This window comes from Hydra viridissima, unplaced genomic scaffold (assembly GCF_058129835.1).
Source record: "Hydra viridissima isolate aposymbiotic clone 2 unplaced genomic scaffold, HvirCarnegie_v1 scaffold_11, whole genome shotgun sequence".
Lineage (NCBI taxonomy): Eukaryota > Metazoa > Cnidaria > Hydrozoa > Anthoathecata > Hydridae > Hydra > Hydra viridissima.
In genome coordinates, this window is record NW_028324310.1 from 3973753 (window position 1) to 3986770 (window position 13018).

Genomic DNA, 13018 nt, shown 5'->3' on the forward strand with positions numbered 1-13018 from the left:
TATAACTTCATCAAAAGGTTTTGAGACGTTTGCACCGCTGGAAAACGGCGTCAATATTAGTCCTTTTTTATGCCTTTTTAAGAGTTACTGCGAATTTAAAGAGGGTGAAATTAAAAAACGTGAAACAGTTTTCTTTTTAGCTAGAGCAAACCAAACTGAGCTGATGGTACATATTTCATTTGCTTTGGGGCTTCGCAATATGTTTTAACTGTTGTCAGTTAAAACAGGGATTACAAACTTTTTAACAAAATTCTTAATTTTAACATTCAATTTTTCGAACATTTACCTAACAATCAAATTACAACACATGTTGTAAATTACATTTAGTATCAACTGTACCGTAGATGGAGATATTCAAATAAACTACTTTCTAGTGTTCACACAAACGCGCGCAAAATACATTCTCTACTAATCGTTTGTTAAAGCTTTAAATATTTTTCCTGCCAGAACGAAGCTTCCAATTACTAATCTGACTAATTTGCATTCATTTCTCATATTAATAGCAAACTGGAGATATTTCATGAAATAGAGTTCTATGAAAATCAGCAATTGATATTCGCCTGCCGTTATTATCGCGGCCACTTGGATGTATAATACCATAAGAGAGTAATGTAATCAGATTTTATCCAGACAGATGTTAACTGTTAATTTCATAATTGCCAGGGTCAAAGATTACCCATTACGTAAGACTGTCAACCAGCCATTATTTAGTATCTATGAAAATAATATAATCTTTTTTGAGAAAAAAAAACAAAGAATTTTTTTTCTAGGAAATAATATGATCTTTAAGTTAAAACCTATGTCAGAAAATATTCAACTATTTAGTCACACTAAGCTTTCTTGTACATGTAAATTGCAGCCATGCATTTACATGTTGACGAAAATCTGGGAACTTTCCACAGTAGATAAAAATGTTCATAACGGACCTTGACAGCAATAACATACCTAACCATTCTTTAATACATATTAGTGTAGAGTTGTTTTTTAAAGTAGTAACACTTGAAAAGTGATTGCTATACAGTAAGGAAACTGCGAAATCAAAAACACTAAATGGAAAAGTTGATATAAAGAAGAACACTATTGTATATAGAAGGGTGTTAACCGTCGCTCGATCACGAGAGTCTTTTATTCGAATGTTTGCTAGTTCAGTCAAAGATGACTTTTTCTGACTTATCACTGTTATTATATTTTGTATGCTCTGAGGTCGTCGGGATAATAGCATTGAAGAAAAACGACGACCTCTTCTACCTGACAACTCGTCTTTTGAAAAATTACCTAAAGAAGAACGATTAAATGATGTTGTAGTGCTATCGGAACGAGTGTTTTGGAAAGTATCGCTCATGCTTTTTCGTAATGGTAATTTTTTTGGAAGGTTTAGATTCTCCGAAGGAGTAAGACTACGGTTTGAGGGACATTGTCTTTCGCTCCTCTCATGGGAGTAAATTATGGTATTTGGTGCACCAGTTGAAAGCAATGTTAAATTCAAAATCTGACTTTCAAGCGTAATAGTTTTTTCTACTACGCTACTTTCACTTAATGGTAAAACTGTTCCTGAAGAATTAGAAGCAGGTAAAACTGATTCACAGATATGTTCCGGAATGAAGCTTTTCCTGACCGATAAACGATTAATACTTCTTGATAAGCGTCTACTGTAATTAGTTGTATCAAACTCAACCGTTTTTAATTCAATTGCTTCTTTAGGGAAAAACTGAAATAATGAAGGATCGATCAGCCGATTTAAACATTTAGTGTTGTCCATAAACCTTGCTCTTTTACGAAAAGTCACAACAACGCGAAGTAAATAATAGGATAGGAGCACAATAGGTATTACACTATCTGCCAACAAAATCACTACAATTTTAATTACGTATTCGGCATAGGTTTTAAAAACCGGATAACATTCGTTATCTACAACTTCTAAACGCCAAATTAAGTCAATATTTAGACCAATGCAAATAATCCAACACACAATAACTGCTTTATGTATCATTTTACGAGAAAATCGACGCGAAAAAGGGTTGCATATTGCTCTGTAGCGCTCGTATCCCATTAAGCATAGAATCCACGCACTAACGTTCACGGTTAACGGACCTACAAAAGTTATAATCTTGCACAAAACAATGCTCATATTCCATTTGCCGTTGTAGTAAAGCAAATGTAGAAAATGCATAGACGACACAGCAACGCATATAGCGTCAGCCACTGCAAGATGTACAACCAGCCAACGAAAGTGAGATGATTTTTTCATTTTAAAACTGAAGAATAAGATCACAAAAATATTTCCCAGCAACCCAAAGACAAAAATAAACGTGTATAATGTGCTTCTTATTATTAAATGCCACATCCTCCCCAAAAAAAATCGTATATTGTATTTATATTTGAAGGTCCTAAAACACAAATAAATAAAATTAAGGGAACTTAATTAGATGGTTAATAACCATCTAATTACTATAATTTTTGTGCTCAAAAGAGTACGGGTAATAAACTTTTAAGAGAGTTACAAAATAACAATAAACAATAAGTTTCTAGAAACGAAAAAAATAAGTAATGATGAAAAATGTCTTATTTTTAAAAGGAAAAAATACTGACGTATTTTATTTCGATTAAAACAAAAACAAAAAAAAAAGACATCCTGTTGAAATAAATCAAATGTAAAAAGTTTTTAAACCAAAAAGTTCTTATCAAAGAATAAAAAAAAAATGATGATAAAAATAATCTTCGATTAGGTTCATAGCTATGTGAATCTAAAAATCAACAAATGATTTTAATAATTGTTACTTTTAAACTTATGCTAGTTTGATTGTTTGTTGCTTTAATGAGATCATTCTTGAGATAAATGAATCATTTTGAAACTTGAATGAGTATATGATGGATCTTATTTGTCTCGTTCAAGTGATTTTAGTTAACATATTACTTCGATTTCTCCATTTTTTACCCGTGGTTCATTTTACTTATTCAGTTAAAAAGCATTTGAATTTGAAAGCAAAACAAGAGGCAAAACAAGAGGCAAAACAAGAGGCAAAACAACTCTTAACATTTTTGAGTGCACTATTTAAGTTTAATTATACTGAATGACACTGTCTAAAAATTCCATTATGTAAATAAACAAAAATGAAGATTTCATATTAAAAAGAAACCCTTACCTGATTGGATAGCATAATAAATCGTTCGTAATAACACAAAAAAAATTTTTTTTAATCAAAAGTTTTGCGAATTTGTTAAACACATATTATCGTTAGAATTAGTTACAAATATATATCCATCCAAATAAAATTTAAATAAAAAGCTTCTACCTTGACATATTACTTTTAATTAGTTTGTTGCCGTCATCAGCATCAAACTTAAAATAAAAGCTCCTTTTGATTTCTTAGCTATTATTTTCATCAATGATGCCCTCGTTAGGTTGCTTATGGCGTCAAGCGTCGCAACAATGCAGTATTTTGATGGAGAGTAAAGATAAGCAATTGTAAACATTGCAAAAATTAATTGCGAGTTTGTCTAAGAGTGGCGCATCTTACTAATTGGTTCAAATCGTGTTGTTTTTTAAAGCCTGCTGTTCGTTACTTTGTAACTAAAAAGAATTGAGTTTGTAACTTAAAAAGTTCTCAACTAATGTGTCCGATTCTGTGATTGTTTCTGCTTAATGCACTCGTCCCTACAAAAAATATCATTTGCTACTTTTTCCGAATTGGCACAAACCCTCGATAGGAAAGTATTTTAATGAAGTACTTTTATAGAGAACAGCACAAAGGTCTGTCAATCAAAAAGGTATTAAAATATATTGGCATTCATGGTTTTGTATTAATATGCGTTACTTTTAGAATTGTAGGAGGCTACTTTCAATCTTTCGCTATTACGAAACAATCGATTGAATTCCTCCAAAGTTTAACATTTGTTTTTAAACCTTTATCAACTATAAATGTAAAGTTTACTGTAGTATTAATAACTTAATGGATTTGTTTTTGTTTTTTGTTAATTTTTTTTTTTTTTTTTTAGCTTGATACAAATGCGATGAATTTTATTTAAAGCTTATGACTTAAACCTTTAATCGAGTTTAACTAAATTGTTTAATCAAGTTTAACTAAACTTGTGTTAAACAAATTTAGTTAAACTTGGTGAAACAACTTTTCCTAATCACAGAAGTGTTTGAAAAATTCCGTTTATGTAAAGGAAAATAACAGTCTTCCATTGGTATTTGGCACAAATCAAAGCAGTGGTTCCTAGAGCACTTAGCTTTTTATCAATTAAAAGCTCTAAATGTTTCATGAATTGGATGCCTGGTATGTTGGTAAATTTTTATGAAAATTTAAACATACACACAGCAATCTTTATGAACGTTGGACCGAAAAAATTTATGGGTATTTGAAGTATCTTATGACTCAACGGTTTCAACACCTAGATAAAAAAAAAAACAACTTGAAAATCAATTGATCAATATATTCAGTCTGTAGTGGTCAACTTTGCTTTGTAAAATCTTTTCGACTGATGTAAATAATGCTCTTGCAAACAGAGGTGATTTACTAATGCTACGAGTCTAATCAAAGAATTTATTAAAGTAGAAAAGAGCAGTTTCAAAATGTAGAAAGATATTTTTTTAGGGAGGGTTAATTTTAGCTTCGTAAATCTTGAAAGAACGAAAAAAAAAAAAAAGTAAATATTACATCACAAATGCAGTACAAATATTTCTAAAAAAATCCGAAGTTAGTAAAATAAGAAAAATAACACAGGAAAAAAAATCTTAAGCGGAGGAAGTTAAAAAAAAAAAATCAGTTTGATTTAAGTGATTTGTACATAAATAATTATTCTGTGGTGTGACAAAGTACAATGCTTTAAGAAAGTCCCAATTTAAGAAGTGACAAATTTTGTATATATAAAATAAACATTTAGAGAAAAAAATTTAGCTATTTTAACTAACTAGATATCTCGTTAAAATAACTAAGTTATTTTCCCCAAATGTTTATTTTATATATAAATGAATATTATTTTATATTTGTCATTTTTAAATTAGGTCTTTTTTAAAGCATAGCACTTTGTTAGGTCACACCACGGTTCCTTGTTAAAAAAATAAACCAGAATAGTTTAAACAAACTTTTGTTCTGTTTATTTTAGTATACTGTAGTTTATTTTCAGTATATTGCTTTAATTGTTTTTTCGTTTTATTTATTGTTATAAAAACTTACGATATTTTATTTAATGCTTGTTGTCATTTAAAAAATAAATAAATAAAACGTACAAAAATAATTTCACCATAAAAACCCTAAAAAAAGCACTTCTCTTGGCTCACATCAGCCATTTTGCATATAAGTATCTACACCCGTCGTTTGCATATAAGTATTTACACCAGCCATTTTAAAAGAATTTTCGACAACCGTAATAAAGTAGAATAGATGAGACATAACCATTGCCATAAAATAAATAAAAAAAAACAAAAACGAACGCTCAGTAAAGAATGTTAAAAAAAATTTATTTAAAAAAATAGTTATTAAATTAATTTTTAATCAAAATAATAACTAAAAGATAAAAAAAAAACTTTTCTTTTAGTATTCTTATAGTATTTTTTTGTGTGTGTAGTTTTTCTTCAGTGCAATTTTTATTTGGTGTAGATTTTCCTCGTATCGTTCATATCTGACATGCTCAACGTCACAGTTAATAAGCTTTGAGTTACTCTTTTGCATCATCCTGGTATCGAAGCTTAATAGATATGCTAGATGCATACGAAGCTTAATAGATATGTTTTGGGAATAGAGTGTTCTGCAAAGTATCACGCTCCAATAATAAAATTTTCCTCATGTCGGAAATGCTATTACAAAGTCTGACTTGTACTGTTGGAAAACCAGTTTTATATTTTTGATTATGGGTGCGCGTATTATTGCATATTTGAACAAAGTTATTACATCGAAAAGAAAGCCATATACATAAAAAATGTTGTACAATATACATTACTATACTAAAATTTCTTATCTCATATATAATGTAAATAACTATTAGCAATGGTTTTAGAGAAAAAATTTTATTGCCTTTATAGTTTTATTAGAACCATTTTTACAAAAACACGTTTATACATTGTTTTAGATGTCTACCGGTTACTAGATGTCTCCGGCTATTGGATGTCTACCGGTTAAATTTAATTTTTGTTTAAAAACCATTTGTAGATTGTATTCCAACTCACAGAAATACTCTTTTTTTAACTTTTTTCAGTTTTCTCTCATATTTTGTACTTTTATAATGTATTTTTTAAATCCTTTTATTGTAGTGATACTTTTTGCAGTTGTGTGACATTTTATAATCTTTTTACACACCTCCGGGTCTGAAACCTATCAATCTTTTCACACATTGATTATCTGAAGTTTATATTATAATCTCTTTACACATTCGCTATCTGAAACATTTAAATCTTCTTCACAAACTCTTTGTCTGATGATTCATCTTCGCTTTGTCTTCAAATTTTGTAGATTTCTCTTCTATCATAAGTAAATCTAAAAACTTCGCTTAAGAATTTTTTTTCTACTCATTGAGTTTTGTGGACTTTTTTTATGAAATTGGTAAAGTACTTGACGTTAGCAGCAAGAATAGTGAAAAAAAGAATGACGGCAACAAAGCTTTTAAGGTACCCTTCCTTTATTTCTGGGTGTAGTTAACGCGTGAGAGTATATTTTTGGGGGGTAGCTAACGCGTTAGAATACATTTCTAGAGGATAGTTAACGCGCTGAGTACATTTCAGGTGGGTAGTTAATGCGTTAGAATACATTCCTGGGGAAAGTTAATGCGGTAGAGTGCATTTTTGTTTCGATGCCTAAATCCCGTTTTAAGCTAAGATTTTTTAAGCCTGAAAAGAGAAGCAAACAAACAAAAAAAACAACAAATATTAGATTTTTGCAATTGTTATTTTTTGTTTGTAATATTCGCCGATGCTTTCGTCACAAAGCCAAACAACACTCACTTTTAAGAAACTGCACGAACATTGATTTAAGTTATAATCCTCGATGTACATCGTCACTTAAACTTTTTGACATGCATTCAGATTAATAAAAAAAATAATTATCATCTAAATACTTTTGACAAAGTTGCATTACGGACAAGTTTTACATATACATAAAAATACTTATACAAATTAGTATGTAATATTTAATATTTTATCTACAATATATGATGCATAATATATAATATATAAGATACAATATATAAGATACAATATGGAATACTTGTTAATTTTCAAAAAGATTATTCAAAGTAAAGAATTTTCACTGAACAGCTTGCAGCTTAATATATTATGTTTTTAAAGATAACTACTATTTAAAAATATCTTCTACTTTGTTTTTTTCGTGCTGCTTCTAAATTTTAGGGAATTTTAGGCTCGCTTCAACAAGTAACAGGACTGCATCTGATTAGAGTCAACAGCGGGATTCTAAACGACATTGTGAAAAGAATTTTGCTCGTTTAAGGAAATTCACGAATAAAATTTAAATTATTCACTTTATATTAGACTGGTATATATTCACTTTATATTAGACTGGTATATATATATATATATATTATGTACTGATATCAATCCTTCAATTGGAGATTATTGACTGAATAAAGTTGAAGAAAATACTCTCTTTATGTCGTGCAAATCAATATTTATTTATTTAATGAATTATCAACAAGAAAATATTTGAATTCCTGTCACTTTTTTCTATTTATCATAGCAATACTTCGCCAATTAATAATCTTTTGTAATATAAAAGATTTACTGTCAACGATATGAAGCATGACAAATTTATGACGCTTGACGGTTGTAAGTGTTCCAAAGCTTTATAATTAGACATTAAATTCCGCATGTCTGTCAGTGAAGTGCGCCGCTTCTTTCATTTCTCAACGTCAACTTTTTCAGTCAAATCAACGCCTAATCGAGGGATTCAACTCTCAGGGGATTTGAAGGTTTGTTGTTATAAGAAAAACTTGCTGAAGAAAATGCATTTTAAACTTTAAATTAATCTTATTTAAAAATTTAGTGAGAAAAAAGTTTCACTTCATCAAGTTGTTGAATTAAAAATAATTTAAAAAACTGATATAAACGAAATCTTGGCTATTGATATAACTAAGATTTTGTTTAAATTCAACTTACTTTTCAGCTGCCCGGGGCAAAAGGCTCTATAATTTTTCAAAAGTTTGAACTCTACATGATTCTGAGGTTCTATAAGTCTTCTACAGAATCTAAAAAGCTTATAAAAATTCTAAAGAATTTCTAGAGAACCTTTTGCCCAGAGTGAACTTTCCATACGGAAAAAAAAGTCGCATTATTTTTTGAACTTAAATTTTTGAAAGATTTAGTGATTTTTTCCCTGATTATTTTAAAATGTAATGAAAAAAAAAATATAATAACAATAGTAATAATAATAATAATAATAATAATAATAATAATAATAATAATAATAATAATAATAATAATAATAATAATAATAATAATAATAATAATAATAATAATAATAATAATAATAATAATAATAATAATAATAATAATAATAATAATAATAATAATAATAATAATAATAATAATAATAATAATAATAATAATAATAATAATAATAATAATAATAATAATAATAATAGTAATAATAATAAGGAAACAATAGAAAAATCTAATCTAATAAAAAAATGATTTTCAGAAAAAAAATTATTTTACAAAAAAAAAAAAAAAGTTATAAAAAATCCACTAAGAACTGAAATTTTTTCAATTAAAAGTTCGATATTTTTCAAAAATATATTTTTTGCGAGTTTTTTATTAACACTTACTTATTTTTATTACTAATGTATTTTTTTAGTATTTTTTTAATATTTACCTATTTTCTTTGACCTTCTCGACATATGAGAAAAGGAAAGTTATGATATCTGTCGTTTTGATTATAATCAAGCCATTTAATGTCATTACTAGAATATTTATTTGATTATTTTAGCTAGACAGACTAACATTCGTAAAGATTAATTAAATCAAAAACACAGAATTAAAATATCCAGAATAAGCGCCTTTTCTGAAGTGGTATTCGTAGCCAAAGCTGGTTTAACATTTTTATTAAATCTGAATCTCTCAAATGACGGCGGAATTTAAACGTTTTTTTCAGTTGCAAATAAATTAAGCTGAAGTAATTAAATTTGATTAGATCAATTTTATTTTATGTCTAAAGGAAATTAAACGCTGAGAACAAGAAGCTAGTGATCTCAATCGAAAGAGAAAACAAAACGTTCATCGGAGCTTCCAATAGATTTTGCCATCAGAAGATGCATTGATTTTTAAAAGAATGTTATAACAATAAGTAGCATGGAAAAATCCTGAGAACATGCCATCCGTTCTGATAAAATAAACAATTCAAGTCTGACTATCACATACTCTCTTCAGAGTTTTACGACAAATTAAATGAATGCTTTAAAAGTTTCTTTAATTTCAACTTTTATTTTTTGAATATATTGAGTATTGTAAAGACTCTTACTTGCTTCTCAGCAGGCTCACACCATGACGTCTAAATAGCCTTTCGCAGACGTCTTGTGTATGTAACAATTTTTCTATGATAATGATGATAATGATGTAAACTAATGATGTAAACTGAGTTTCCAAATTTTTTTCAAACTTTTAAAATCCTAAAAGTTGCCAGAGTGTAAACAAAGTTGTTTTCATATCAACTTTGTTTCATATCAACTTTGTTTCGTATCAACTTTACAGCTCAAATGTGTAAAAATATTCAATTTAATAGCTTTCTTTAATTATCGAGTAATATCATAAATGGAAAATTGCGTAAGGTTGGTTTTGAAGATGGCAAAAAGATTAAAAAGAAGTTGGATAAAAGTTACGTCACATAAATATAACTACAGTGCTCCATGGTTTTTATTTGAGACGTTTATGTTCTGGAAATAGTAATCACTATATAGATTCACTTGAAATTTATTCAACGCACGATTGACACTTCTATCAGTAAAGCTACATTCACGTTCGAGGCTAGGATAAGTTAATTGCATTAAATACGGTAAGCATATGACGACAGAGGTCCTTCTTAATGAAATTAGTAAAGCAAGCAACATAATACTAGGTAACTTGATAATGTAAAAGATAATAGAAGAATTCAAAGTTTAATCGCAAAGGTTGGACTTATACAAATAAAAAATCAATTTGTGAAGAGAATTAGATTACTTCTATGGAGCTTGTTTTCGGTTTAAAAAAATCCTAATAGTAAGGTTGCTGCTCAATAGAAGAAGGTTGGGGTCAAATAAATCTATTTACCTTAAACAGAGTTTGTTTAGCATATTTCTTTACTTTCGCAGGCGAGTTTTTTTTTTTTCTCTCCTAAGTTTTTATGTTTTTGTCTGCCGTTTCTTCATTGTTCTTAGAAATACTCGCGTTTCTAAACCTAAACCACATTTTTCTAATTCTTGTTGGATTTTTTCACTTTGAAAAGTGTATTTTAGAAGTTCATCAGGTACGTTGTCATAGTCACGTGATGCAAATGTGCGTTTTCGTTGTCACAACAATATTATGAACACGCACGCAGATTTAGCCATGATGGAGTCTATCTTACAGGATTAATGTAATACATTTTCGGTTTTCTTATATCATTAATGTCGTTGTAGCAGTTTATAGGGACTTCAATTGTTTATCCGACACTTTATGACGATTATCAGCTTACTTACATTAAACCCACTCCACTTAATCTTAGACTGTACAAAAGCATTATCGTCCCTTCAGTTTGTCGATAGTTTCTTCTGCTGTGCAGTTGAAACAAACTTGTAATTGATTCAGACATTTAACTTTACATTTTGTTTGGTAATTTATTTGGCATCAATGCAAAATGAACGCGAAACTTTAACAGTCTGCCGGTTTGATTGGGTGCTAATTTTTTTTATTTTTTTTTTATCTTAGAGGTAAAAAATGAGTTGGTACATTGTATTAAAAAGTATCTTCTACTCGTTTACGCTTGTCTTTGGTCTTGTTGGTAATGCGTTTGTGATCTTCTTCTTCAGCCTCAAAATGAAAAGAGCTTCTCAGTTTCGTTGGTTGGTTGTTCATTTGGCTATTTCAGACGGAATCTACTCCGTCCTTACCCCTCTTCAGTTTCTCTATTTGCTCTGCACTGACGACCAATGGAAACTTGGTTTAGTCATGTGTAAGCTAGTTACCTATATTGGTCCACTCACGGTCAATGTGAGCGCATGGATACTTTGTTTAATGGGATTTGAGCGATACAGAGCAATATGTCATCCGTTCTCTAGGCGGCTAACACGCAACAATATCCATTTTGCAGTGATACTTATTTGGATTATATGCATCGGGATAAAAATTAACATAATCTGGCGTTTAGATGTAGTACAAGGCCAATGTTTTCCGGCCTATAAAAACACAACTGAAAATATTGCAAATGCATTGATTGCTTTATTAGCAGATAGTTTATTACCGATGACTTTACTTTCATATTACCTAATACGCGTTATGCTTGCATTGCGCGTGAGAGCAAAGTATTTACTTGAATTTAAATTTAATAACCCAAAAGTTGAAAATAATTCTATTACATTATCAGACGCAAAATCTAAAAAGAGCAACGCAGATTTTCCGAGTGAAAAGATGCCACCTAAAGTTTCTGTTGGTTTTGAACACGATTACGGAAAATTCAAATTCACAAGATTCAAATCAAATAGAAATATGAATGTTGAGATGCTTTCGGAATATAAGTTTGGCTCTTCTAACTCTGCGCTAAATAAACTTTACTGTTCTAAAGCGAAAGCTTTATCCGCCCGTAGTCTTTCATGGAGCAAAAGTATATCTGAGGGGCGCAAGTTTTTCTTTAATATCAAAGCAGCAATAAAACGAAAAAGATCTTCTTTAAATGAAGTAGCAAAAGGACGCGTTAAAGAAGCTGCTGATCGCGAAATTATAAAAGTATTCTTGATTACCGTAATAATTTTCTTCTTAACAACATTTCCGTACAATGCATTTTATTTTATTGTTGTGATATTGTATAGTTATTATTTTTCTGACGCTGATCTTAAAAAATATGATAACGGACTTATGATTGCAAACGGTTGGCTCGGACTCTTAGTCTTGTCTGGGAGTGTCATGAACATTCTTATTTACAGTGGGAAGTTTCCGGATTTTCGCATACAAATAAATGCTTGGCTACGTCAAAAGAAAGATGATCGCAGTTATTAGTTTCGACGATATAATTTTACATTATCAAAAGTATTTAACAAAGTATTTATATAGAATTGTTTCACTTTATTTTCGTGGAAACTTTATTTATTTATAAAAATAAAAAAAAAAGGTCATCAATTCCAAAAAAATTGCTTGATCTTATGAAAACTAAAACATGTTTACCGCTCTTGATTTTTTTAAACATCGTAGAAAATACGATATAAAAATATTTAGTTACAAATACGGATTAACTAAACATTTGACTTGTAATCGGTAGAAAAAATAGTGATTCATTTTGGATTATAATTTTGTAAAAAGTATATGATATTCAAATAAAAATATTTCAACACTTTTTAAAGAGTATTTTATGTGTGTGTGCGTGTTTGTGTGCGTTTGTCTATATATATATTTAGACATACGCACACAAACATCTAAAATAAATAAAACGAACTTTTTGATGTAACAAACAAAATTCTGTTTCCGCTCATTTCCGCTTTCTTTCTGCGCATTTTATAACGCAATAGAATCAGCTTGATGTTCTCATATGAAAGAAAATCTTACTTTAGTTATATCCACTTTGGTTATAGATTCAAATTATATCCACTTTGGTTATAGAGTTCAAATAAGAATTCAAAAAAGTTCCTTTGTACAATTCCTGTACAATCCATTCTGCGTAAATTTGAAATCTATCAATTTTTAGAATGAGAAGTAAAACTTTTGTTGACTAATGACACTGTGGTGACATGTGACTATTGAATTAGATAAAATCAAGTGGTTGCTTGTACCCAGATATGTATTTGGTATGTTTGTGGACAACTTATAATTAAAAATTTTGGAGAGGATTTGCAAACATGTGAAAAACTT

General features: G+C 29.1%; 2 protein-coding genes across 11 annotated transcripts; one reads left to right on the forward strand and one right to left on the reverse strand.

Annotated features, from left to right (window-relative positions):
* Positions 1-237: 237 nt before the first annotated feature.
* Positions 238-3402, reverse strand: LOC145191681 (uncharacterized). Of its 4 annotated transcripts, none has more exons than XM_090065976.1 (2): positions 3294-3402; positions 238-2387 (listed from the first exon to the last, which is right to left on the reverse strand). In XM_090065976.1, exons 1-2 carry the CDS (start codon positions 3299-3301, stop codon positions 818-820), a joined length of 1578 nt encoding a protein of 525 aa, XP_089922102.1. In that variant the 5' UTR covers positions 3302-3402; the 3' UTR covers positions 238-817. The 4 variants fall into 4 exon arrangements, with proteins under 4 accessions (XP_089922102.1, XP_089922103.1, XP_089922105.1 ...); XM_090065977.1 differs by having other exon boundaries at positions 238-2255; positions 3294-3397; XM_090065979.1 differs by lacking the exon at positions 3294-3402 and adding an exon at positions 3144-3276.
* Positions 3403-4258: 856 nt separating this feature from the next.
* On the forward strand, positions 4259-12506 carry LOC145191590 (uncharacterized). 7 transcript variants are annotated; one of them, XM_090065984.1, is made up of 4 exons: positions 7810-7920; positions 8937-9019; positions 9165-9409; positions 10889-12506. In XM_090065984.1, exon 4 carries the CDS (start codon positions 10898-10900, stop codon positions 12170-12172), a length of 1275 nt encoding a protein of 424 aa, XP_089922110.1. In that variant the 5' UTR covers positions 7810-7920; positions 8937-9019; positions 9165-9409; positions 10889-10897; the 3' UTR covers positions 12173-12506. The 7 variants fall into 7 exon arrangements, 6 of the variants coding, with proteins under 6 accessions (XP_089922107.1, XP_089922111.1, XP_089922109.1 ...); XM_090065983.1 differs by lacking the exons at positions 8937-9019; positions 9165-9409 and adding an exon at positions 10438-10556 and having other exon boundaries at positions 7807-7920; XM_090065981.1 differs by lacking the exons at positions 7810-7920; positions 8937-9019; positions 9165-9409 and adding an exon at positions 4259-4280.
* Positions 12507-13018: the final 512 nt, after the last annotated feature.

What these genes read in the sequence shown, in the direction of transcription:
- LOC145191590 (XM_090065981.1), top strand. Translation starts at nt 10,898, where the DNA reads ATGAGTTGGTACATTGTATTAAAAAGTATCTTCTACTCGTTTACGCTT.